Below are 23,792 nucleotides of genomic sequence, written 5' to 3'. Positions count from 1 at the left end.
TACAGATATATACTAATTCTTACGAACATTAATTTTATAATGAAACAGGTTTTTGTAGCTACAATTTGCACGTTTTTGAGTGCGAGCTGATCTTGATCCTCTACAAGTTGTTTGATTTGGCGAGTAAGGGTGAATCTAAAATTCACATGAATAAAAATCGAAAGATGATTGCACTGAATACAACAATCACCACATAGGTTAAAAAAACTCTTCGATGATTCGAGTAAGGTTGTACATTTTCATCCTCAGCAAGTGAATCTTTGACACAAGGTAGTTGTTTCATCATTTCCTTGACATGTCTTTCCATTTGATTTGAATTTTCAAATTTCTTCAAGGTCACTTTCAATCCAAAATGATCAGAACAGAACAAATAATCCGATTGGCAGGCCAATTTCAATGAATGAAATGCTTTCCACCATAAGGGAGTTTTCAATGAGTGAGAGAAAGATGAAGAGCTTTGTTTCCATTGACACAGTGGTTCATTGGCAAATAGTTCCATCTTTCCTTGTGCAGTCATTCGTCGATGTGGACTTTTTCGTATTAAAATTCGATCCAATCGCATTCTTCGAATTTCCATTCCCAAATATTTACATCGAATGAATGTGTTGAGATAGGAATCGAATGTGAAACCTTTTTGAATAGTTGAATCATGCGTCTCGTTCCATAAATCTTCATATTGAATTAATTCAATAGTCTTTTCTTCGACATCTAAATGTATATTTAAATCTCCCATGAGAATGACTTCATCCATACGATTTAAATACTCTTGTTGAGTGATATGAACTAGTTCAACTTCTCGTCTTTTCACGTTATGACTGTAGGCACTGGTATGAGCACTAATGATACATAATGTTTCCTTGTCCGAGTCATTATTTTGGTTGTCACAAGTATGATGTGAAAATGTACAGAACAACACTGGTTTTACGATGGGATCTTCCAATTTAAATAATTCCAAAGGAGGATATTTAGATAAAATTAAATTTCCTTGACTATTTCTTCCCAATGATGTATTTCGTGTTTTCAAACAAGTCTCATCTTGACTCTCTTCCACAATGTCACTGAAAAAGTAATGTTCTTGAAAGAACGTATTCTGTTGAAGCAATAATAGAAATTCTGGAGTGACCTCATTGAGACCAAGTACATCAAAATTTTCTCTTTTCAATAGTTCTATGGTGTAGTGAAAACGTTCGACATCTCTCACAATGGAATTTTTGATAGGTGCTTTGATTTCTGCCATGATATTGAAAGTACCTATTTTAAGGCCGTTTTCTTCTTCAGGGTATAAAAGAGGAGAAATTTGTAAAGATTTCCATTCTTTTTCTCTCAAAGTGGTCATTGGAGATAAATATTCCTCCCATTCGTTACGAAGAGTGCAAAATCTCAGTACTGGAATTTGTTGCATTTTTTTTTGTGTTTGGTTTTTGAACAAAATAAAAACCACGTTGATTTTTTAAGGTGTTGAAATTTTCCGCGTACAGAAAGAACCATGAACACAAGTACACGTAGTTTTTTGAATGATCATCTTTTTTCAAAACAGATCGAGAGTGGAAGGTTCTTTTTTGAATAATGGTACTTATGGTTTTCAAAACATATTGAAACATTTTCAATTTAAGTGTAATCGAACAGCAGACTGTTTAATTATTAAATTTCGTTCGTCGTTTACAAAAAAAAATGTTTAAAAGTTTTTTGAAGCAATCTGTGTATCGTCGTTCGAGTGTTATTGTTGAGTCCTCTCCGAGACAACAAATTGAAATTTTCAATACTCACAACCAATGTATACGGAGGAATTTCAAAACAAATTGTTCTAATTCAATTTTGAAAACAACATCCAATATTACGAATATGAACGAAATTTCAAGTCCTGATTTTCCATCAAACAAAACACGCCTGATGGGAATGAGCAAGGATGAAATGAAACAACTTTTAGAAAAGACTCATCCACATATTGCATCATCTTTCCGATTGGATGAAATTTATAAATTCATGTATCGATTCGGAGCACGAAATTTTAATGATATTACAGTATTGAGTAAAGCCGATAGACAATCACTCTCGGAATTATATTCCATTGATTTAGTGGGAAATATAGAGGAAGAGGTTTTATCAAAGAAGGACAAGCATACACGCAAGTTTTTGTTTGCTTTTGAAAATCCCAAATTTGTAAAATCAGAAAATCAACTCGCCACCAACACAACAACATGTCATAACAAGGGTGATGCTGATGTAGACACAAAAACAATTTCGTCCACTAAAAAGCTTCCCAAGCAACAAAAAGAATTTAACAAAGTGGAAGCTGTTTATATTTATCATCCTCCTAAAGCTACAGATTCGTTCGGAAGAGGCACTGTATGTTTGTCAAGCCAAGTTGGTTGTTCGTTAAGTTGTGCTTTTTGTAGAACTGGTACAGCGCCAATCGAAAGAAAGTACGTGGTTGAAAATATGAGCAAATATTAACGAATTTTCACATCATGATTTTCACATAATTATTGTTCACCAAATAGCTTACTTGCTTCGGAGATTGTGAGCCAGCTTGTGAGTATTAAACATCACTTGCAAGATTTTCCAATTTATATGAGTGAGGAAGAGCGCAAGAAAGCCACCGTTGAAAAAGCTCTTGTCAATAATATTGTATTTATGGGAGAAGGTGAGTTGATGTCAACTGCTTTGCGACACTATAGCAATGGATATTGTTTGCACGTATTATATTAATCTGATCAAAATGATAACATATATTTACCATACATATGTCACACACCACAGGAGAACCTCTGTATAATTACAAAAATGTCCAAAAGGCATGTGAAATTTTGTGTGATGGTTGTGGAATTTCAAAAAGAAAAATTATTGTGAGCACTTCAGGGGTTTGTAACTTAATTCCTAACGTTGTGAATGATCTGGGAGTGAACTTGGCCATCAGTTTACACGCAACAACTAACGAAATGAGAGACCAACTTGTTCCTTTGAACAAGATTTTTCCTTTAGAGGTACTCTTTGACACACTCCGCGAAAAGTGTTTCAAAAACAATACTCGTCACATTACTTTTGAATACGTCATGTTGGATCATGTGAATGACTTTATTGATGACGCTCAACGACTAGTCCATCTTGTGAAAGATATTCCATGCTCTGTCAATTTAATTGCTTTCAATGAGTGGGAAGGAAGTGGATTTAATTGTTCATCTCATGAAAGAATTGAAGAATTTTCTAAATTTCTTTATCGAAATGGAATTCATGCACCTATTCGACACAGCAAAGGACAAGATATATTGGGAGCTTGTGGTCAATTGAAAAATAGAAATGAGAACAAGAACTCGGTGTCTATACATTTGCAAAAGATGCAACATGTGAAGGCATCAATTTAATGATACTCTAGAGCGTATTCTGTTAAACCTAGTATGAACTTGTACTGAAATTAGGAACAGGGCTAATTCACAACAAGAAATTCATGTTACTGTGAAGCAGTAGAATGACTACTCAACGAATCACTACGCGAAGAAATACTCCATATCGAGAGGGCCCTTTCTTCAACCTCTGCTTTGGTTATTAATTCCAACGCACGATTTAACAAATACCTAGGAACGGGACACTTTCCATCAATCTGTACGAGCTTCTCACACACTTGGCGAACATGATAACATTCACCTTTTGCCAAATAATGTTTGCATGTGTTCAAATCCTTTTCCAACTTTTTGTCCAACTCAGATGCTTCTTTGGAGAAACATTTAAGAGCATACACCAATACGGGACGCTTCTTTCCTTTAAGCTTGATGAAATCCACAAATAAGCACACAAAGTGATGCCTTACGACATGATATGTGTTACTTCCAATGATAATGTGCCATGACACACGTTCAGCCAACTGTTGTAATCGACTTGCAACATTGACATTATCGCCAATGGTTGTGTAACTCACTCTCGTCATGGATCCCATACCTTTTTCAATGTTTCAATATTTCAACATTAACTCGTAAATTATTGTTGACAATTATACACGAGTTGTTTCACTTACATCCACAGTTCATCTCACCACTATTAATTCCCACATGAACATGCAGTTTAGGATAACTACGAAGCTTCCACAATACCTCCACTGCTTTCACTTGCTCCATAATTTCCAGTGCTGCCCGACATGCACAAATTTCATGGTTGGGACATTCAAATGATTCTTCATTCCAAAATGCCATGACTGTACCTTCCATGATCTTGTCAATAATTCCACCATGAACTGAAACCGAGCGACAAACAATCTCAAAAAACTCTGTAGTCGCTTCCAAAAACAATGACGTGTCTGTATTCTCTGCCAAAGTAGTGAAGTTTGAAATTCCACTAAACATGACAGTCATATTTCTCACACTCATTCCAAGGCGAGCATTCTCTGGAAGTTTAGATTGCATTTTCTTTTCTACAATATGAGGAATATAGGGAGTCAACGAGATCAAACCACTCTGTAAAGTATTCAACCTATTGCTCATATCTCGAATATCAATCAGAGGAGAATGGCTTTTTTTAAAAAACTTGTTAATTCCTTGTAACGTGACAAGATTGTTCACATTTTTCGTGATATTGAACAGGCCATGATTGATATATTGCAATAGAAAGAAGACGAATATAATTTGTAGAATGAACAACACTAGGAAGGCGAGCACAGCATATATCCCATTTCTCAAAATTTCAGAAATGTACTCTCTCTCGAAACTAACCACCACCATCGTCCAATTCAAACCATGAACATCAGTGACAGGAGCTGTTTTCACAAGTAATTTGCGTAGTTGTGAGGAAGGTATGGTTGTGGGTTTTCCATTTTCTGTGACCATCATTAAGGACACTATGGCCTCTTGGGAAAGCTTGTTGTGCGTCAATGTAATTCGATAATCAATTGGAAAGAGATGTGTCGTGCTGGCAATGATTGTTCCAAAAGAATTGACAATGAAGCAATGCTCACCTTTGTTTGAGACATTTCTCAATAAGGTATTCAAGAAATTAAGGGTAAACTGAACTCCAACCACCCCAAACAAATGTTCTAACGGTGTTTGACGAGGGTATTTTCTAGAGGTGATGGCTGTGCTATTCGCCATTTTCAGTCTTCGTTGTTGCAATTTAGAAACGTGTTCATCAATGTAGATGGGTAACACAAAGGTCACTGCTTTCTCCTTGTACACATTGGTGAAGACATCGGTCCAGTATGGTCGTGACACATTTTTCGAAAAGAATTGACGTATCCAAGGCCTCGACAAGGTTGTATGTGTGAATTGTGAACCGCTCCTTATGAACTGCAGATCCTTCTCCGAAAGTAAGGGTCCTCTCTCATCCCTATGCGAAATAGCAAACAAGGTTGTGACATTACCTACTGTGAGTTCAAATGTGTTATTGTAGAAACCAACAAAATCATGATCATATCGTGCAAATTGAAACATGACAGCAGGATTTGAAAAGTATTCTCCCAAATGCACAAATACTTTCTTCCATAACATGAAATTAATAATGTTCATAGGAGTACCATAATATAATCGGTAATCGAGAATATTAATGGCAGTAGAAGCTGTTCTTGTTAACTTGCCAATTTCAGATTGCACGTTGTGCAAATGTTGTGCTGTAGTAATGTCTTGTGTTTTCGCATGAATACTAACACCGGTCGAATAGAGGAGGAAGAACGTGGCTAATATTCCCAATAGACCCTGTGTGATGAAAAGAACCAGAATAATATTCGTTGTTTTGCTTGAATACTGTAAACATTTGGTGCATTTCGCTCGAAGTGTTTGAGAATGACAACGGTTGTGTTTGTTAAACGAGATGGGCATTCAATGATTTGGCTTTGCGTGTAGTGCATGCACACTTGAATGTACATTAGAAAAATACTCGATGACGACGACTATAGGTGAAGAAAATTATGTGGTGGTGTGAGTTTGAATATATGTATTCATCACAACATGAGTGTTTGTGTACTGCAAATGCTATTCAAGAAGGAACTTCCAAAGTATGTTTGATCACAACAGGAACTGCACAGAGATGCAATTCAATTGTTTTTGCTGTGATCGACGCTTAAACGATATTGTATGGTTTTTCGAATTAATCTTCTGTTTTTGGATTTTTTACACAAAAGCATTGAGCACCGTTGCGCTAATAATACTTTTATAAGGCTCTCGATCACAGTTTGCAAAGCGTCATCGTGTGGATAAGAAATGACAACAATACCTAAATTCGGGCCGCGTCGATTGGATCTCGGCAAGTAGGGTCGCAGATCACAAATCAAGTAACTGGAATGTTTTGACTTTTTTTTAATTCCAAGTGAATATCTTTTTTTTGATATTGAGGGTTTTGTTTTAAGGTTTGTCCTGTAAACGATCAAACTTGGGTAAACTATAAACAATAAACATGTTTAAACAAAAATAAACAACATAAACAAACTAATTTAAACGTTCAAACGAAAAATAAGTTCTAATTTCTGATCCAAATCATCGAAAATGTAAATCATCCTGTTTGGCATCCATTTCATAATCGTGTAACAATGTCTCTGGTATAATGAGGGGTGGAAAAAACCTCCCATCCAAACACACAAATAATTTCTCGGACCATCAAATTTGTTTTCTCCTAATGGTCAACCAAGATGAATAATAATAACCAATTCTAAGCGTATTTCAACTCCTTTCTAAACAGCAGATTAGATCAGACTTAGTCTAATCTTTGACCAAGTTCATCAAGATCAAAAAAATTCTCTTTGTTGTTCCATCACAACTGAAAAAATTCATCATGTGTGGTTCACCAGTGTCTGGGCCACTGTTGGTCTTGTTTTTTCCCTTCATTGTCGTTGCACAAACGTTGGATACATTTAGTCGTTTGGATACTCGAATCCGAGCAAATAACGAACGCCTCGGAAATAGGTGGCATCAAAAACGACAAGACTGGAAGAATCGTTTGTTGTTCCGAAAGCAAATAAAAGCAGAGAGTAAATTGAATGAACAGTTGAAGAAATTTCAAAACAAGAATACTGAGTGGTTGGAGAATGAATCGGAACGAGAAGTTTCAGCTGTGGATCCATCTGATCAAGAAGAGTCAACAAACGAAGAAGCTCAAGCAGATGCAATCTTATTTGTTCAGAGAGCTGTTGTGAGAAGCTCAGCAACAGAATTTGAAAAAGCACTCAAGGATTTGGCTTTTGCACAAGAATTGGACCCTTCTTTGAAAGACACTTACATTGTATTGTATTTGGAAGGGTTTTGTTACTCTGCATTAGGTCAATATTTTGACGCTGCTCACTCCTTTAAGAGAGCAATTCAATTGAAAGAGAATATGACATCTGACTGTGTGGAAAAGTGTTTAGAACTGGAACGAAAGATTTTCGAAATTCAGACAGAGATGAAACACAAATACGAAAAGGCATTGCAATCGATTGGAGAAGTAGCCGAATCAACACGACAATATTTACACAACTCAAAAGAATACTTGAAAAACAAGTGGTTCAGAAGAGGAAGCAAGTCACAGTCAGTGAATTCATCAGAGAGTGTGACTCAAGTGGAACCACCTATCACTACATCTGCTCCTCCCTGTGAATCAGATACCTCACATCAACACTCATTGATTGCATTAGAGGAATTGTATTTTCGAGCAGCTATTGCCTATTACTACAGTGCCTACTACTCTGACTCTGTCACCTATTACACAAAAGCCATAGAAATGGTGTTGCCGAATGAGGACAAGACTCTGTTGGCATCATGTTATTACAACAGAGGTCTCTCACATTATTATTCCAATGCATTGGACCACGCACTCGAAGATTTCTTGAATTGCACCAAATTACAACAAAACATTGACGCGTTGAAAATGATCGCAGCAACGTATGGAAGAAAGGGATGTCCCAAAGAGCAATCAGAATACAAGAAACAAGCCAAGTTGATGAATCCATTGACAACATTTGTTTCAGTATTTCACTATCGATTACTCGATGAAAATAGTACACACTTGGTCTTTTCATTCTTACCAATACATAGTCTCATGTTAGTTGGAGGTACATGTCGTTACTGGAGAGAATTGGCCACCCAGAATGTTGTACAAAGACCGTACTTGGAAATTTCTTATAATAATTTAATTAACAATGTACAAAAGCAGGTAGAAAAAGCAAACCAGTCCTCGTTGAAAGAGAAATTGTTCTTGCCAAGCCCAGCCTACAAAACTAATGATGACTTGTTAGGAATAGTGTTGAGTGCATCATTTTTCGACCTCTATGACCAGCAAGAAAACAAGACTGTTGTCCTCAAGGAGTATCCGTCTTGGCCTTATTTTTATAACAGTCCTCCATGCGAAGGATCTCGTTGTAACAGATTTTTGAAAAGCATATCCACCTTATACGTACGATACGACTTGATTCTCTCATCCAGTGTTTTAGATGAAGTGCTCAACCATAGCCCTCGCTTGAAAGAATTGGTGATTTTCGATGATAGAGATGAGACTTCAATCTATGACCTAGATTCATTAGACTTTTCTAAATTCCTGAGATTGAAAAAGATCATCCTCTACGTGAATTATCGAGCTGAAGAATATTCAACACAATCTTCGAGCCCAATTCCAAAGTTTCCTGAATGTGTGGAGTGTGTAGAATACCTAGTCACATCAAAAGAAGCATTGCAACATGTGTTTGAAAAGTATCCCAACATCAAATTCCAAGAGATCAAAGAAGATTATTCCTACTTGAAGGATTCCACTTCTGTGTAAATGAATTAAATATTACAAATTGATTAAATGACCTGGTTTGTTGGACTTCGGTACCTATTTTTAAGAACGCCGAAGCGCGATGACGTCCTTGAGCAATGTTGCAAAAAGTAAACTTTACAACCAACTTCAAAAAAAATGGTCTTGGCTGAATTGGGCTCACGCATTACCAATGCGCTCCGAAATATCAATACTCAGGTCATTGATGATAATGTCATCAACGAATTGCTGAAGGAAATTGGTAATTCTTTGATGGCTGCGGATGTAAATATACAACAAGTGATTCAATTACGTAACGGCATAAAAAGCGGATTGGATTTTGATAAATTACCAAAAGGTATCAATAGACGAAATCATATCAAGGCAGTCGTGTATCAAGAATTGTGTAAATTACTTGATCCCGGAGTGAAACCTTTTCAACCGGTGAAAGGAAAGCAGAATGTGGTCATGTTTGTCGGTTTGCAGGGTGCTGGTAAAGTAAGTAGTGCTGAATTTCAAAATCAGATGACTTTTAATGTGTTCAAATTTGATGGATTTTATTATTCCATATGACCATGATGATACATTATTGTTACCGCCATCTCCGATGATCACGTGTTACTTTCTGTAACCTCTCATCATGTAAATCCAATGATTGTTATTATTCCAACAACAATATAATTATCGTTATGAAAACAACATCCATGACAACAATTATAATCACAGACAACGACATGTACAAAATTTGCTAGATATTATCAAAAGAAGGGCTTCCGTGCTGCTCTGGTTTGTGCCGATACATTCCGTGCGGGTGCTCTCGCTCAATTGAAACAAAACGCAGCCAAAGTCCAAATAGCCTTCTATGGTGATGAAATTGAATCAAATCCTGTCAAAATTGCAAAAGATGGTGTGGAACAATTCAAGAATGAAAAGTATGAATTAATTATCGTGGATACATCTGGTAGACACAAACAAGAAGAGTCTCTTTTTGAAGAAATGGAACAAGTTGCAGAAGCTGTTAAACCTGATGAAGTCATATTCGTCATGGACAGTAGTATTGGTCAAAGTGTGAAGGAACAAGCTGCTGCTTTCAAGTCTCGAGTTGCTGTCGGAAGTGTCATTGTTACCAAATTAGATGGTCATGCTAAGGGAGGTGGTGCTCTCAGTGCTGTGGCTGCCACAAAATCTCCAATTACTTTTATTGGTACAGGTGAAGAGTTTGACGATTTCCAACCTTTTGAAGCTCAAAGTTTTGTTTCTCGATTGTTAGGTCATGGTGACATTCCAACACTGTTAAAAACAGTGCAAGAGGCTGTTGACCCAGAAAAGCAACGAAAAATGGCTGAAGGCATTGCGAAAGGTATTTATACCATGAGAGACATGAGAGAACATTTTACATCCATCATGAAGATGGGCCCTCTGTCACAAGTCATGTCAATGATTCCAGGCTTCAGTGAACAACTATTACCAAAAGGATCAGAGCAAGAAGGAAATGCAAGATTGAAGAAATATTTGACGATTATGGACTCTTTCAACGATGAAGAAATGGATTGTACTGATATCACAAAATTACCAAATATGCCATCGAGAATAATGCGTATTGCAAGAGGAAGTGGTAAAACACCCAAAGATGTTCAAGAATTATTGGAGCAATTTAAACTCTTCCAAAGTATGATTGGAAAATTAGGTTCCTTAAATCTGAACAATATCAAGTCACAAAAAGATATTGAGAGTCTTCAAAAGAAACTTCCAGGCGTCATGAAGGGTATGCCAGGAATGGGCAATATGGACATGAATGCAATGATGAAACAAATGGCAAAAGGTGGTATGCCCAATCTTGGTGGAATGAACTTGAACAACTTGATGAGTGGTTTAGGAAATATGCTTGGAGGCGGTGGAGGGGGCATGGATCTCTCGAGCATGTTAGGAAGTTTTGGCATGGGAGGAGGGGGCGCCTCAGGTGGTACTCCACAAGTGAAAACGAAAACAATAACGAAAAAGAGATGAGATTTTGATGATATAAATTTCGCCTTGTGAATGAGCAGAGTTTTTATTTAGAATTTCGAATGTCAACAACGATACTGTAGAAACAAAGATTCATTGATCAACCATGCATCTTGTGAAATCCTCTGAATCTATCGAACAAGCAAAAAAAATGTTGAACAAAACAACTCTCTCATCGTCGTCCAAGAAACAACAACCTCTCATTCAAGTCGTGGATGAAGAAGTTGATCATTCTGATGTAACAAATACTGCCAAAGAGGATCATTCCGAAGAAAATAATAATACAGAGCAACAAAATGATGACTCGGAAAGTAAAATTCCTTCTTCGTTTCTGAACATCGCTCAAAAATCACAAAGAAGTATTTTGGAATCATCATCTACAACACAACCATCGTTATTATTGAGTCGGATACGAAATTTTCTTCCACTCATTGAAAAAGCAAATGCCGAGTTAAAACATAAATTATCGGATGAGGAATGTGTTGAAATTATTGGATACAATGGCGAGGAAGAACAAGATAACAATGAGGAGCCCGAGAATAATTCTCGAAAATTTAAAAAACGAAAATATCAACCAAGCGACGACCAAGAAGAAACCTTTAAGCCATATGTGGAGATGAACGTCGCATTAGGAGTGTTAGAAGAAAAGAAACAATCAGCGACTGCCAAAGGCTCCTTAATTCAAGAAGTGAATGATGAAGAAGCTGACAACGACATTGTTGAAGAAAATCACTGTGGGAGCGCGTGCAGCGAAGAATCATGTGAAGAGAATACATTGAGAATTGGAAATGAAATTACTCCATTGGACGAAAAGCAGCAGGAGCAAGATTTTATGGCTTATATGAATTTAGTTTCATCTCTATTAGGCCAAACGAGTGATAATGTACATAATTATGAGAGTGACGATAGTAGTTACAATGAGCAACAGGACACTGATGACGAAGACGTACAAAACGAAAATTCAGAAAGCAACGAGAAAGAGGGTGAGTGAAAATCACTTCCAAATAATGCACGAATTATTATTTGATGGAACAATGATCTGTTTAAATCAAATAGATGCAAATGCTCACCTGTCAAGCTGGACGGTTTGTTGGAACAACGATCTGTTTAGCAAATTTTGGCGTGAACTTGTTGAAACCCAGCTTGTTTTCGAATGGTATTATGGAATTCCTTTGTTCATTGACATTGGAACATCTCAATTTGTACCTTACACATTAAACACACAATTTTCCTTAAATGATCTCAAATTAGCAAAGATTTTAGCACCTCCTATGATATCCAGTGGATCCATCTTCAAACAAATTTTAGGCTTATTTTCATATTGTTTTGTCATATCCAATTCAAATCTCGATACAAGACCATCCACTTGACTTAGTCCTCCTCTTACAATGATATTTTGCAAGAATATTGTTTTCATTGGCTCATCGTGTTGACACTTGGCCAATGTCATGTTCACAATATGAAGCACAGAGGCATAGAAATCCTCTCCAATTCTACATCGCTCTTGGCCATTGACCGGATGCCATAAACGAGAGGATGAATATGGTGCCTCCTTACTTGCAAGATCCATCCACAATGTTGGGTTCTCCTTCTCAGAAACAGGTAACACTTTGGCAACAGCAATGAAATCTTTACCCCAGTCAGCACATATTGCAGAGGGGTCATATTTCGATGTGAATTGAGAATCTGGAAACATCATTCCACTCGAAAGGTCCTTGACAATTTGTCCATTATAAATTGGCACGCAATACACACCAGAAGGAGAAACGTCCACAATCAAGCAGTGATTAGTTTGATAATACAGAGCTAGTAAATAGTAAGAGCTTATCATGCAAAGAGCTGGAACCCCAACACTGAACTGTGTGGTTATTGATATTGTTTCAATTGTTTCAATTTTGACATTTGAAATTCGAATGAATTAAAACAGGTCAAGAGACGGCCTTGACCTCTCAAACAAACTTACCAAAGTTTCGGTAATGATACGTTCATCGTCCTGGGTCCAGTAACACGGTGTTGCAATGAGAAGAGGATGTTTTCGAATGGAATTGTTGCCAAACACCTGACGTATGGTCTGAAAAATTAAACATGAAACCACAGTATGCTGAGTGCCCTTGTCAGCCGTCACCAGTGGTAATTCTTGTGAATGAGCATATTTGTAGCAGCTATGATGTCCAACAATAATGTCATTGAGGCCATGTCCAGAAATATTAAAACTAAATATTGTGTGAATTTGATATGTAAGGGTTTGAGAAGGTAATTTACCGAGTTGTCAAATGTCAGTCAAATGAAAAGTGCATTTGAAATGAAAACCCAACTACTTACTGCGCATTAAGTGGCTGACAGCATACAGTTCTATCAACATAAAATTTGGAATCATTCATTTTGCCATACTTGCTATATAAAACACCGGGATCGAAGAGAATGGCACAAAACTCCCTCTCCAATGTCTTTCGAGTAATAAAGCAATTATACCAGTCGACTGTATCAAAGTCATTGGTTCTCTTTTTTGATTCTGCATTCATGATGGATGTTTCAACGTTTGAAAGTGGCAATTGATCATTCACGACCATGACATTGGTAGCTTTGTTTAAATACTTGGATACTTGCTCTTCATCATGGTTGTGACAAGCCCACTCAATGCTATAACATGATTTCCATAGAGCTTGATTTCTAGCATAACCGTGTATGCGAGAGTTGAGAGGAAGAACAATGCGACAAATTTCTGCGGGCGTTAAATAGCTTAAAATCGTAGCAAATATTTCTTCAGGCAATAATCGCTCGATTTCACTCATTTTCTGATTTTCTCTTTCCAAGAATCGCTGATTGGAATAATTCACTTGCATTTCCTGAGATTGTAAATACTTTTCTGTCGCTTCCTTAACAAGACCTTGTTTTTCTAATTGTTCACTTTCGTCCACTAACTTTTTTACCATTTGATACTCTTCTAAATTTTCATAATTGCATCGCAATATACTTTCCGAGTCGATTCGTTTAAACATGATTTCAGTTCGCAAGATAATTTTGGTGCCATGTGTGAGCTTTTCTCCGCTGTGATAAAGATTATGATTGAAAATTAAACAGTCACATGCATGCGGCTGTACACATGCCAATTCACGCAATGTTAGTTGTGTTCCTTGTTTGGACAATAGCTTGAAGAATTTAGTCTCTCCACCACCTCCATAATAGTTCAAATATATCAAAACCGTCAAAATACTCTTTTCATTGTCATTCTTCACAAATTGTGCATCCATATGTGGTTTGAAATAATCTCCTTCTTTATATTCTGTCACTCGAAAACAATCATTCAATCCCACAGGTATCCACGTTCCATTGTTATCAAAGCCATATGGCCTAATATTCTTCAGATCTGACTTTTTTAGAAAGGGTTTCATTCGATCCCACATCACATTGGCAAATTTGCTGCACTTGACAAGAGCTCGTTTACACCTTCTGTATTCTTCAGGATATTCATCAGAAATGTCGTTAAGCTTGATACCATTGTTGTGCACAAAATTATCCAACACCCAATATCGTTCCGATGAGCTCAATATTCCCTTGATTTGAAAACAAATATCTTGCTCGTGTGCATATTCTTCCTCATGGTGCAAAATTCTAGTTTTTTCAATAAGCTCTGCATGATGATAATCATTTTGTAATAAATCTACAACGGAAATGATGTTGTTCTTCTGATTATTATCATTGTTGGAATGAATGCCGTTCCGAGAAATATGATCCACTCTTCTCCAAAATTTATAAACATTTTCGGGCGATTGTTGATCAACCTCTTGTTTTGTATCTTGTTTTGTTTCTTGTTTTGAACAATGACGACGATTCAATATTTCATGTGGTAGTTGGTAACTGGAAAAATTATCATGACCACCACGTTCTTCCATAAATCCCGAGCCATCAATTTCAACAATGCGTGCACGTGATTGCATCATCATCAATTTACCTGATTGTGCTCCCATCCCTAAATCATCAAAGAGCAATACTCGTATGAATGAGTAATATATGAAAAAAACAACAAAAATGAATAACCGTTGAAGCCAAAAGAACAATTACAGCAATTTCTTTCAAAAACCATCACTAAAACACAGTCCTGATGACGCAAGGTTTATTAATAACCTTGTTTTGGAGGTTTTGTTTTTTTTAACGGTTTTAAGTTGCTCAGCACTAAAATAAAAGAGCAAAAGCCACAATTTATTACAGATTCAAGCAAAGATTGCTTCACAAAGCTAGAGAGCATCCGTGGACACACATTTATATTGTCAACGAAGCGTACACATCCAAAACTTGCTCATGTTGTGGACATATTTATACGGTTGGATCATCCGAAGTGTTTCGTTGTCCATCATGTGGCTCAATTTTTGACAGAGATATCAATGCAGCAAGAAATATTCTTCTTCGATTCCTTACTACTCATAGAATTAGTTTTTGAGCACCTTGTGTGTTGGGTCTTCCTCACCTTGTGTGCGTTGGGTCCTTTCCCCTGGCTTTCCTGTTCAATATTTTTATAGGGTCGTTCTCATGAGGGGTTGATGAGGATTCGTGGATTCATCTTGAGATGCCCCGGGCGTAATCAAAGAATGTTTCGGTTGGGGAACTATTTACATCTCTTTTGGGAGATGTTTGACAGGTTGCATGGTTTTTTCATGAACAAACAACAACAATTAAAAAAATTGTCTCTCTTACTGACTTGAATATCTCTATGGAGGTTAAAATTGCAGTGATTGGCAGGTAAGACTTCTTCTTCTTATCTTGATTATCAACCCTCCTTCTGTCATGTGTTTTACTTGTTATGGATTGTTTGATATCCATAGTGGAGGTGTCGGAAAAAGCTGTTTGACACTTCGATTCACTCAAGAGACATTTTCTGAAAATTATGACCCAACCATTGAAGATTCGTATGTATCCGAATGATTTTGTTGTGGGTGTCATTCAAACTTATTAATCTTTCGATTTATTTCCTCTACATTGTTGCCTTTGGTATTTGTTTCCATTTTCGTAAATTTTTGACAACTGAAATCATTGTGGCCACGATGATTCTCGTAATCATGAAATGAAACCAACACCATTCAACAACACAATGTCATTCCTTACCATTAATAACCCTTCTTGGGAATGCATCATGCCACTTTCTCAATGTCAAGATATTACAAATTTACAGAACTTGAAAATTCTCAACAATGTGGTTTTTCCATCCTGGACACGGCAGGACAAGAAGAATTTAAATCGCTACGAGAGAGTTGGATGAAACATGCTGATGGTTTTTTATTGGTGTATTCGATGGACGATAAAAAATCATTTGAAAGTATTTTGGAATTTTATGAACAAATATTAAGAGTGAAAGATACTGATTCGTGGCCAGCAATTGTAGTGGTAGGAAATAAGGCAGATTTAGAGGATTCACGACGACAAGTGACAGCAGATATGGTCACAAAATTTATTAAGCAATACGATTTGGATCATTTTGATTGTTCCGCTCTGTCTGGACTGAATGTAAAGAAAGCCTTCCAACGAACGGCGAAATATGTTTTAATACATAAGGGAGTGAAGCTTTTAGAAGAAGTTGTTCATACACCACAAAATTCTGAAGTGAATATTTCAATTTCTGCACCACCTGACAATTGTCATGACGACAATGCTTGCCATCAAAAAGACATACTCTCAACCTCAAACAGTCATGGAAAATTGAGTAGCCTGGATGGAGGAGGTGGAAGTAGTCCAAGCTTGTGGAGGAGAACTACATCAGATGCTCCTTCTTCCAATTTAAATTCACAAATTGATGCAAGTCCAACTACTCCAAGCTTTATCTCAAATTCCAATCATTCAGGGAAGAGCTTGGGTAGCTACACTCCAGAACCGAAATCATCGGAAAAGAAAATGAAGTGTGTCATTCTCTGAGTGTGTGTCACTTATGAACGAGTTCAGAGAATTTTCCAAGATAACAAAATCATTGAAAAAAAACAAAGAATTGCAAATGTTTCGAATGGATTCATTGTATGATCATTCACTTGCATGTTATGTAAATAATTACAAGTAAATTGTTGTTACAATTAGATTTTTAAGAAGATTTTTTTCAAAAGTTTAAAAAATGTACAATAACAATTCTGAAAAGAGTTCACTATCATCATCACGAGGAGGAAGAGGATATGATCATTCTTACAACACTCGTGGAGGAGGTACACGTGGTGGAAGAGGTTATGCATCAAGGGGAGGAAGAGGAGGAGGTACACGTGGTGGACGAGGCTCATACCATTCTCATCATCATCATTCAAATTCATACTACCATCATCCAAGTAGTAACAATAGAAGTCATTATCAAAATGATCCTTATAACAACAACAACAATAACCATCATCAAAATAATAATTATCACAACACCTTTGACAACACTGCACATGGAGAAGAAGAGAATTATTTTGCACAATTACAGCAAGACTCCATAAATCAGCCTTATTATGCTCAAAACCGTGGTTCACCATCATCCGATTATAATTATGAAATGGCTCAACAATACGAAGAATTACCACAACAACAATTTCAACCACCACCAGTTCAACAAACAGTGCCACAACAAACACAGCCCACACTAGTCGTTCATCAGCAACAACCTTCATCACAGTTCACCAACTCATATGGACATATCTCTAATTCTATCAAATTTACCTCACAACCAATTCATTCTATTGATTACATTCAGAATGATCCAGCCAATAGCAACATGATGAACTCTCAACAGGTACCACCACACAATTATTATTCGACATATCCTCAGCAACCACTTTCTTCCGAGCACGGACCTATCCCCTCGACATCGAATTATTATCATCCACCTCCTCCACCGTCTGCCATTCAAGGAGTGCCCCAACATATGGGTTATCAAACTTCGTATTATTCGAAAGGAATCAGGCTTCCACAATCTCAACGAGATTTACTGAGTGATTGCTCGACATTATCAAGTACAAGCTCTTTCATTTCTCAAGATCAACACTCTATTGATAGTCACTCATCCTTCTCTCAGGAGCGTCAACAGATACAAGCTGTCAGAATCACTGGAATTCCAAATCAATTGTCTATTCCGCAATTTTTGTCACTACTCAAGTCCAATGTTCCCATTTTGAATGGAAATATCAAAAACGAGCACTTAGTTAAGCCAATATCAAACCCAAAGTTTCCAGATAGCTATTATATTTTTCTGAATATTAATGGCGTGGATGGATTTGAGGCAATTAAGAATCACCTGAACAATTCTTCATCTTCATCTATTTATGGCTCCACTATTTCAGCTTCCTTGAAATTTAATTAATGTTAACTATTATTATGGACCAACAATTTTTTCCTCGTTAGAAGAGTAAGAGATGATACCGAGGTCTCTTAATATCACACACGGCTATTTTCTTATGTAATACACATGATTGCTTAATAGATTTTGAAAAACGTTTTCTGACTTGGATATTACCGCTTTATTTCATTCAAACTATCCAATGGTATGCTCTCATTGCTTGTTTGTGGAAATGGTTGTATTGGAGTTTTGGGGGAGGCATTCGATCGAATCGATGGAGATTTTCGAGGACTAAGTGAAGTTATGGATCTTCTGCTTGTATTCGGCGAGGAAGGTGAATTTGGTCTACTGATCACTTGTTGTTTGAGTTTCTTTTTGCGTCGTCTTGGGTAACATTCTAAATTCTTTTCATAATCTGGAATTGCATGACCAAAGGGGCATCCTATCTCACTAATGTAATCACGTGTGTGACGAATTTGACTTGGAGAATCACCAGAGCTTTGCACGGTTGTTGATACATGTTTCTTATGGCTTGGAGTTGAAACCTCAACGTGTTCCTCATTCACGTCGAACAAGTGTCTCATCCACCAAGCTCGATCAAACATTTTCAAAACGTCAATGAAAAAGTGAGAGACTGGAGGTGCCTTTTTTCTCATATTGGTGACGTTATCGGATTCTGAAATTGTTGTTGGAAAGGTTGGTTGCTGCTGAGTGGTAGACATCTTATTTCCTTCTTTCTTTGAGGTTGCGCACAATGATGACGGCTCACTTCCGAGTGGTGTTTCTGGAGTTGATGTTCTCTCAAATTGTTGGTACGATGCAGCATTTTCCATGAGATCATGAATCATCATGTCCTTAATGATATTATCCAATTCTTCATGACTTTCAATGACCAAAGTACACATGGCCGTTCCTCCTCCATGAGGTGGTTTGTGAGCAAATTGATTTACATTGTTACTATTTGCAAGTTTCGTGTTAGGGTTAGAAAAATCAAAGCATGACAATGGAGTGGTTGGTGTCAACACTGGTCCATATTTTCCAATCAAGCTCTCATCCAAATCAATGACCATTTGAGACCAACCTTGTTGTCGAGCATTCCCCAAAAAGGTTTTGAAATATCTCACCAGAGGAAAAGTGGTGTAATCAATATTCAAATAATTCCTCATATAATCATCAATGAAATCAATTCCATTACCATACATGCTTTGTTGCGGTGGCGAGCTTGTGGAATTTTGACGAGGTGAGCAAAACATGTCTTTTTCGTTCTTGAACAATTTGGAAGTATTCCATGACACAATGCACTGTGCAAGTTTTTCAGTGAGTTTTTCTTTTTGTTTGGTAATGAATAATTCAGGAAGATTCGAAGCAATGATTTTTGCCATTCCATACAACTTTTTAGGAATGATCAAACTGGTGAGAGGGTCGAAAAATACGAGCCATGGACCCACGATCAGAGCTAGGGTAAATTTGGATGGAGTTTTGGTGACATTGATGCGGAGAGGACTCGATGAAGATCCACCACTCGAGTTATGATGATTGTTGTGAGAGAGGTTATTGGTTCTTGGTGACACGTTCACAAAAGGTTCATCCTCAGAATCCACAGGAAAGTGATCGAGAACAGGAAAGCTTATCGTACTAAAGCTACTTCCTTCACTGAAATGAATATATGGCACAATTGCAAGCTTGACCTCCACATATTGTTGGCCATGAATGGATTCCATGGAGGTCAAATCGGCTTGTGAATCAGAAATTTTCAATTGCATTTCATGAATTGCTACATTGAAAAAATCGCCAATTCCTTTCGACAAGAACCGCATACTCTCTGATGCTGATCTCTCGATGAGTGCCACTGTCGTCATCCAATTGAAATCCAAATATGATTTTAAGAGTTTTTCCTCATTACTTAATTGTTCGACAAATTGTTGAATGGGTCCAATGTTTTTCATCTTTTCAAGAATGAGTGCTGTTTGTTCTTCTCCAAATGATGGTTGTGAGATGTTATCAGAGCTGTAAGATGGTCTTCTTCCCAATTCATGTTTGAAGGCGGCATCATTGCCACGTCTCCTCCTGTCAGCCGATGCAAAGCTTTTGGGCGAGGCACTTGACGCAATGTTATTTCCGTGATGTGAGGTGGCAGCTGACACTACATTGGCCTTTAATAATTTTAAACGTATCGTATTTTGTTGTTCTTCAGCAAGTGCTTCTGAACGATCGGGAGGACCTTCACCTTCGCCATCGTCATTACCCGACCCAGAAGCAGAGATGGGAATTAAATCTTCAAGCCGAGAAATGGTGGCAATGTTGAGGGATAAACGTTGACCCATGGGAGATTTTGATGCTGTCGGAAGATGATGTTTGTAAAAAGAAGAAGAAAATTATAACACGTTGATGTTTTTTGAGATTTTGTGTAGTATTGTGTTGCAAAACCACACAATTTGGATGTTATATATGAGTTGCAAGATGAACACAACCTCTTATTAGGATCATTAAAGTTTTGAAAGCTAGCCAAATGAAAGATTGGAAAGCGTTGAATTCGAAATTTTTTTTTGTAATTTTGGGAGGGAATTTTTACTGTCACCTGTCAATCTCTAATCTACAGTAAATTTAATATTTTCGATTATCAACAAGGGACGACCCTTAATTGATTGCTACTCTGGCAGCCACAAAATTTCCAAAGGGTTTATAAGGTATCTCAATGAGTTGACCTCAAGGAAAGTGAACTCGGAAAGCAATAGATACTATTTTGTTTCGAATCACGTTTCAAATCCAAACAATGAAAATATTTTTTTCCTGCAACGATCTCGTTCAGAAAATAACATTTCTTCCAAAATTGGAATATCTCTTTTCCATTAAATGACATCCTCCTGTCCGAAATGCAACACCAATTCAATGAATATCACGAACAATCATCTCAACATCAATGGAGTCCCAAACTTCCATGTCCTTGTATTGTCTCCTTTTGAGGATTTTTCAAATTCCAAAAACGCTCTCCAACAAGTGGTTTGCATCTTGACTGATTTCATTTTTAGAGTATTGGAGTTTGTTTAAAACGCACACAGAGATGACAATCCAAACACACTCCTTGAAAAAACAAATCAATAACCAACCGACACTAGTGTCCAATCTATGAGTGAGAATATAACCAATAATTCTATCAAAATGAAATCGAATAACCATTCAAGTGATGTACTCAATTTGGAAAACAAAATGTTGTTATTTTTTTCTGAGCAGAGACAATTCGAATCAATGATGAGAAAACAATGTACAACGTATCAACTTCAGCTTTCCGAACGAGAGGAAGAAAGTAGAGTGTTGTCAGAGGAAAATGGGAGATTATCGTTGAAAGTTTCGGAACTGAATGCAAAGCTCTATAATTTAACGTTTGACATTGAGGTCAAGGAAAAAGTTTACCTTCATCAAATTCAAAAGTTAGAAACAGATTTTCAATCTGCCGAATCGAAATTTCATCACCAATTAGAACAACTTCAAACAATGAACACTGAACTTACTCAACAAATCGAACGACTCAAACATTTATTGGAAACCAAAGAAGTAACACTTCAAGAAAACATTCAACAACAAATCTCAAAACTTTATGAAGAAATCGAACAGAAAGATCTCTTACTTTCAACTCAAATGAAATCCTTTTCGAATGAAAAAGCTCACTTCACAAAACACATTCATCAAATTCAATCAGAAAATTTTTCACTCAAAACTCAGCTGCACGATTCTGACAAGAAAGCCATTCAATTACTATTACTCATTCAAGATTTAAAGAATGAAACGGATTCTCTTCGTCAAGAATATTCTCTCGCGTTTGAAACTCTCAAACAAGAATTTAAACAAGTTCAAATTCGACACTTTCAGAAATTTTCAACAAGTTTCAAATCAGAAGAATCTGAAAAACCCTCAATTTCTCCACGTTGTGAACATGACTCCCAAAACCTGACATCACGAAAAGCATTCTCTCTTCCATCCTCTCCCAAAGCTCAGAAGTCATCTTGTCCGTTACAGTTGCATTACGTTCCAGAAAAAAATGGCACGAAAGAGAAAAACTCCTCTCGAACATGTTCGTTATGAATATTCATCATCATCAACAAAACAAGAAGAAGAAGAAATATTTTCTCTATCGGACGAAATGAAGAAGCGAAAAATAAATTCAGAACTTTTACAATCATGTACGCAATCGTCCATGGTATTGCATCAGGATGTTCTGATTGAAATATTTGGAAATTTAAATGGATGTGAGCTTTGCAAGAGGTGTGCGAGAGTATGCAAATATTGGAATGCAGTAATTTCAAATGTATTGGATTGGAAATTGATGGTTTCAAGGAGATTGGGGTTTATGCCCATTATTCCACCTGTGATGTCTCAACAAATGAATGAAATGGTTGATTCCAATGTTGTTGAAGAGAGGAATATATTTTGGAAACGGTATTTCATTGAAAAAATTGCCAATCCCAAGTTTATGAGCAAAACTTCAAGCAAGAGAATTGTGAAACCAGCGTTGACGTTTAGTTTGGAATACATTTCGAAACATTATGTTGAAACCATGTTTTCAAGCAAGGTATCTCAGAAGGACACTGATGACGATGGCAATGAAGATCAGGAATGCGAGATTATTTCCAATGCAGCACAATTCTTTTGGAGTCCTTTTCCACAATATACAGGAAAATCCATTGAGTCCGGGGATGACTATATAGCTTTGGGAGAATCAAAAGTTGGAGGCTACCCTGATTTTCCTCGTGATTTCGAATGGCCCAAAGATGAGAATGGGGAGGAATGGATCTTTGCTGCTCAAATCAACGTGCGTCAATTGGAATATTACAGTTTTTCAAATTCTGGCATTCTCAACCAAGGAGGAATGATTTACTTTTTGTTTCCAAAGGATGCAACAGGTTGTAGAAGTTATTGGGGCCTGAGAAAACAAGACCATCAACCTGTGACGTATTTGAGTTCAAAACAAATCACAGAGATGGGTGGGCTTGAAAGAAGAATTCCTGTTAAAAAGAAGAAGCAACAATCTTTTCAAGATTCATCACTCACTTCTCAAGTAGAGGAATTACATGACGATGACGACGATGATGATTTTGAATTCGATGAAGAGCATCCCGACCATTTGTTTTGTTCTCCAAATAGAATGGTGTTTTTTAGAAATGTTGGATTTTATCCGTTATTTGGTAGACAGTCATTGGGATTCATTGTGGAAAATCAGCATTGTGCAAACTTTACGACCATTGAAAACCATGATTATTTTCATGTTAATCTTTCCAATGTATTCGGTAGTCCCTTTTCACTGTTGCCAACAGTCATGGGATTACCTGAAACAAGCATTGACAAGAATCGTCTGTACGTGAACGTTATGGCATGGGAATTGGATCTTTCACTTCTTCCAAGTGACATTATTGTATTCCAATCATGTCCAGAACTTGAATTCAAAATGTATCAAGGTTTGGATCATGCAACACCCGTTTTACACTTTGCAAAAACGACTTGGAGTAATGGCATTTATTTATCATATTCACTTGTTGAGAATTGGAATGTATTACACGGGACATGCTCATTTCTGTATCGACTCGCCAACGAAGAAGAGCAGAAGACTTTAACGCAAACCTGTGAATATTTAAAAGCTGATCAACGATTTCGAACTCTTGGAAAAGTATTGGATTTGGATGCTTACAACATGAATTTGAAAAGTTGGTGTGGAGAGGGATGGATGTTTTTCTTACCTTTCCATTACTTTGAACTGAACACGGGCCCTGTCAAGGATTCCTATGTGTTAAGTTTTGACCCGTAAAAAGAACCTTATTCGAATCATTAG

At 36.9% G+C, this 23,792-nt stretch overlaps 12 protein-coding genes across 12 annotated transcripts; 8 read left to right on the top strand and 4 right to left on the bottom strand.

The window, feature by feature from the left end:
• Positions 1–142: 142 nt before the first annotated feature.
• C9374_011145 (uncharacterized protein) lies at positions 143–1,402 on the bottom strand (the record flags this gene model as incomplete). Its single annotated transcript, XM_044686768.1, has 1 exon — positions 143–1,402. One exon carries the CDS (start codon positions 1,400–1,402, stop codon positions 143–145), a length of 1,260 nt encoding a protein of 419 aa, XP_044543240.1.
• A 269-nt stretch (positions 1,403–1,671) lies between these two features.
• Positions 1,672–3,362, top strand: C9374_011144 (uncharacterized protein; the record flags this gene model as incomplete). The annotated part of the gene is made up of 3 exons (XM_044686767.1): positions 1,672–2,423; positions 2,502–2,644; positions 2,761–3,362. The coding sequence occupies 3 exons, from the start codon at positions 1,672–1,674 to the stop codon at positions 3,360–3,362; spliced, it is 1,497 nt and encodes a 498-aa protein (XP_044543239.1).
• Positions 3,363–3,448: 86 nt separating this feature from the next.
• On the bottom strand, positions 3,449–5,798 carry C9374_011143 (uncharacterized protein; the record flags this gene model as incomplete). The annotated part of the gene is made up of 2 exons (XM_044686766.1): positions 3,449–3,933; positions 4,010–5,798. The coding sequence occupies 2 exons, from the start codon at positions 5,796–5,798 to the stop codon at positions 3,449–3,451; spliced, it is 2,274 nt and encodes a 757-aa protein (XP_044543238.1).
• A 949-nt stretch (positions 5,799–6,747) lies between these two features.
• C9374_011142 (uncharacterized protein) lies at positions 6,748–8,706 on the top strand (the record flags this gene model as incomplete). The annotated part of the gene is made up of 1 exon (XM_044686765.1): positions 6,748–8,706. The coding sequence occupies one exon, from the start codon at positions 6,748–6,750 to the stop codon at positions 8,704–8,706; it is 1,959 nt and encodes a 652-aa protein (XP_044543237.1).
• A 135-nt stretch (positions 8,707–8,841) lies between these two features.
• C9374_011141 (uncharacterized protein) lies at positions 8,842–10,689 on the top strand (the record flags this gene model as incomplete). Its single annotated transcript, XM_044686764.1, has 2 exons — positions 8,842–9,180; positions 9,409–10,689. 2 exons carry the CDS (start codon positions 8,842–8,844, stop codon positions 10,687–10,689), a joined length of 1,620 nt encoding a protein of 539 aa, XP_044543236.1.
• A 148-nt stretch (positions 10,690–10,837) lies between these two features.
• Positions 10,838–11,677, top strand: C9374_011140 (uncharacterized protein; the record flags this gene model as incomplete). The annotated part of the gene is made up of 1 exon (XM_044686763.1): positions 10,838–11,677. One exon carries the CDS (start codon positions 10,838–10,840, stop codon positions 11,675–11,677), a length of 840 nt encoding a protein of 279 aa, XP_044543235.1.
• Positions 11,678–11,893: 216 nt separating this feature from the next.
• C9374_011139 (uncharacterized protein) lies at positions 11,894–14,654 on the bottom strand (the record flags this gene model as incomplete). The annotated part of the gene is made up of 3 exons (XM_044686762.1): positions 11,894–12,544; positions 12,650–12,899; positions 13,009–14,654. 3 exons carry the CDS (start codon positions 14,652–14,654, stop codon positions 11,894–11,896), a joined length of 2,547 nt encoding a protein of 848 aa, XP_044543234.1.
• Positions 14,655–15,394: 740 nt separating this feature from the next.
• C9374_011138 (uncharacterized protein) lies at positions 15,395–16,590 on the top strand (the record flags this gene model as incomplete). The annotated part of the gene is made up of 3 exons (XM_044686760.1): positions 15,395–15,423; positions 15,507–15,590; positions 15,837–16,590. 3 exons carry the CDS (start codon positions 15,395–15,397, stop codon positions 16,588–16,590), a joined length of 867 nt encoding a protein of 288 aa, XP_044543233.1.
• A 190-nt stretch (positions 16,591–16,780) lies between these two features.
• C9374_011137 (uncharacterized protein) lies at positions 16,781–17,995 on the top strand (the record flags this gene model as incomplete). Its single annotated transcript, XM_044686759.1, has 1 exon — positions 16,781–17,995. One exon carries the CDS (start codon positions 16,781–16,783, stop codon positions 17,993–17,995), a length of 1,215 nt encoding a protein of 404 aa, XP_044543232.1.
• Positions 17,996–18,144: 149 nt separating this feature from the next.
• Positions 18,145–20,295, bottom strand: C9374_011136 (uncharacterized protein; the record flags this gene model as incomplete). The annotated part of the gene is made up of 1 exon (XM_044686758.1): positions 18,145–20,295. One exon carries the CDS (start codon positions 20,293–20,295, stop codon positions 18,145–18,147), a length of 2,151 nt encoding a protein of 716 aa, XP_044543231.1.
• An 835-nt stretch (positions 20,296–21,130) lies between these two features.
• C9374_011135 (uncharacterized protein) lies at positions 21,131–22,051 on the top strand (the record flags this gene model as incomplete). Its single annotated transcript, XM_044686757.1, has 1 exon — positions 21,131–22,051. The coding sequence occupies one exon, from the start codon at positions 21,131–21,133 to the stop codon at positions 22,049–22,051; it is 921 nt and encodes a 306-aa protein (XP_044543230.1).
• A 286-nt stretch (positions 22,052–22,337) lies between these two features.
• C9374_011134 (uncharacterized protein) lies at positions 22,338–23,768 on the top strand (the record flags this gene model as incomplete). The annotated part of the gene is made up of 1 exon (XM_044686756.1): positions 22,338–23,768. The coding sequence occupies one exon, from the start codon at positions 22,338–22,340 to the stop codon at positions 23,766–23,768; it is 1,431 nt and encodes a 476-aa protein (XP_044543229.1).
• Positions 23,769–23,792: the final 24 nt, after the last annotated feature.

This window comes from Naegleria lovaniensis (assembly GCF_003324165.1).
Source record: "Naegleria lovaniensis strain ATCC 30569 chromosome Unknown tig048, whole genome shotgun sequence".
In the NCBI taxonomy this organism is placed as follows: Eukaryota; Heterolobosea; class Eutetramitea; order Acrasida; family Naegleriidae; genus Naegleria; species Naegleria lovaniensis.
Note: the sequence above shows the minus strand (reverse complement) of the source record. Positions and strands in the feature narration are given on the sequence as shown.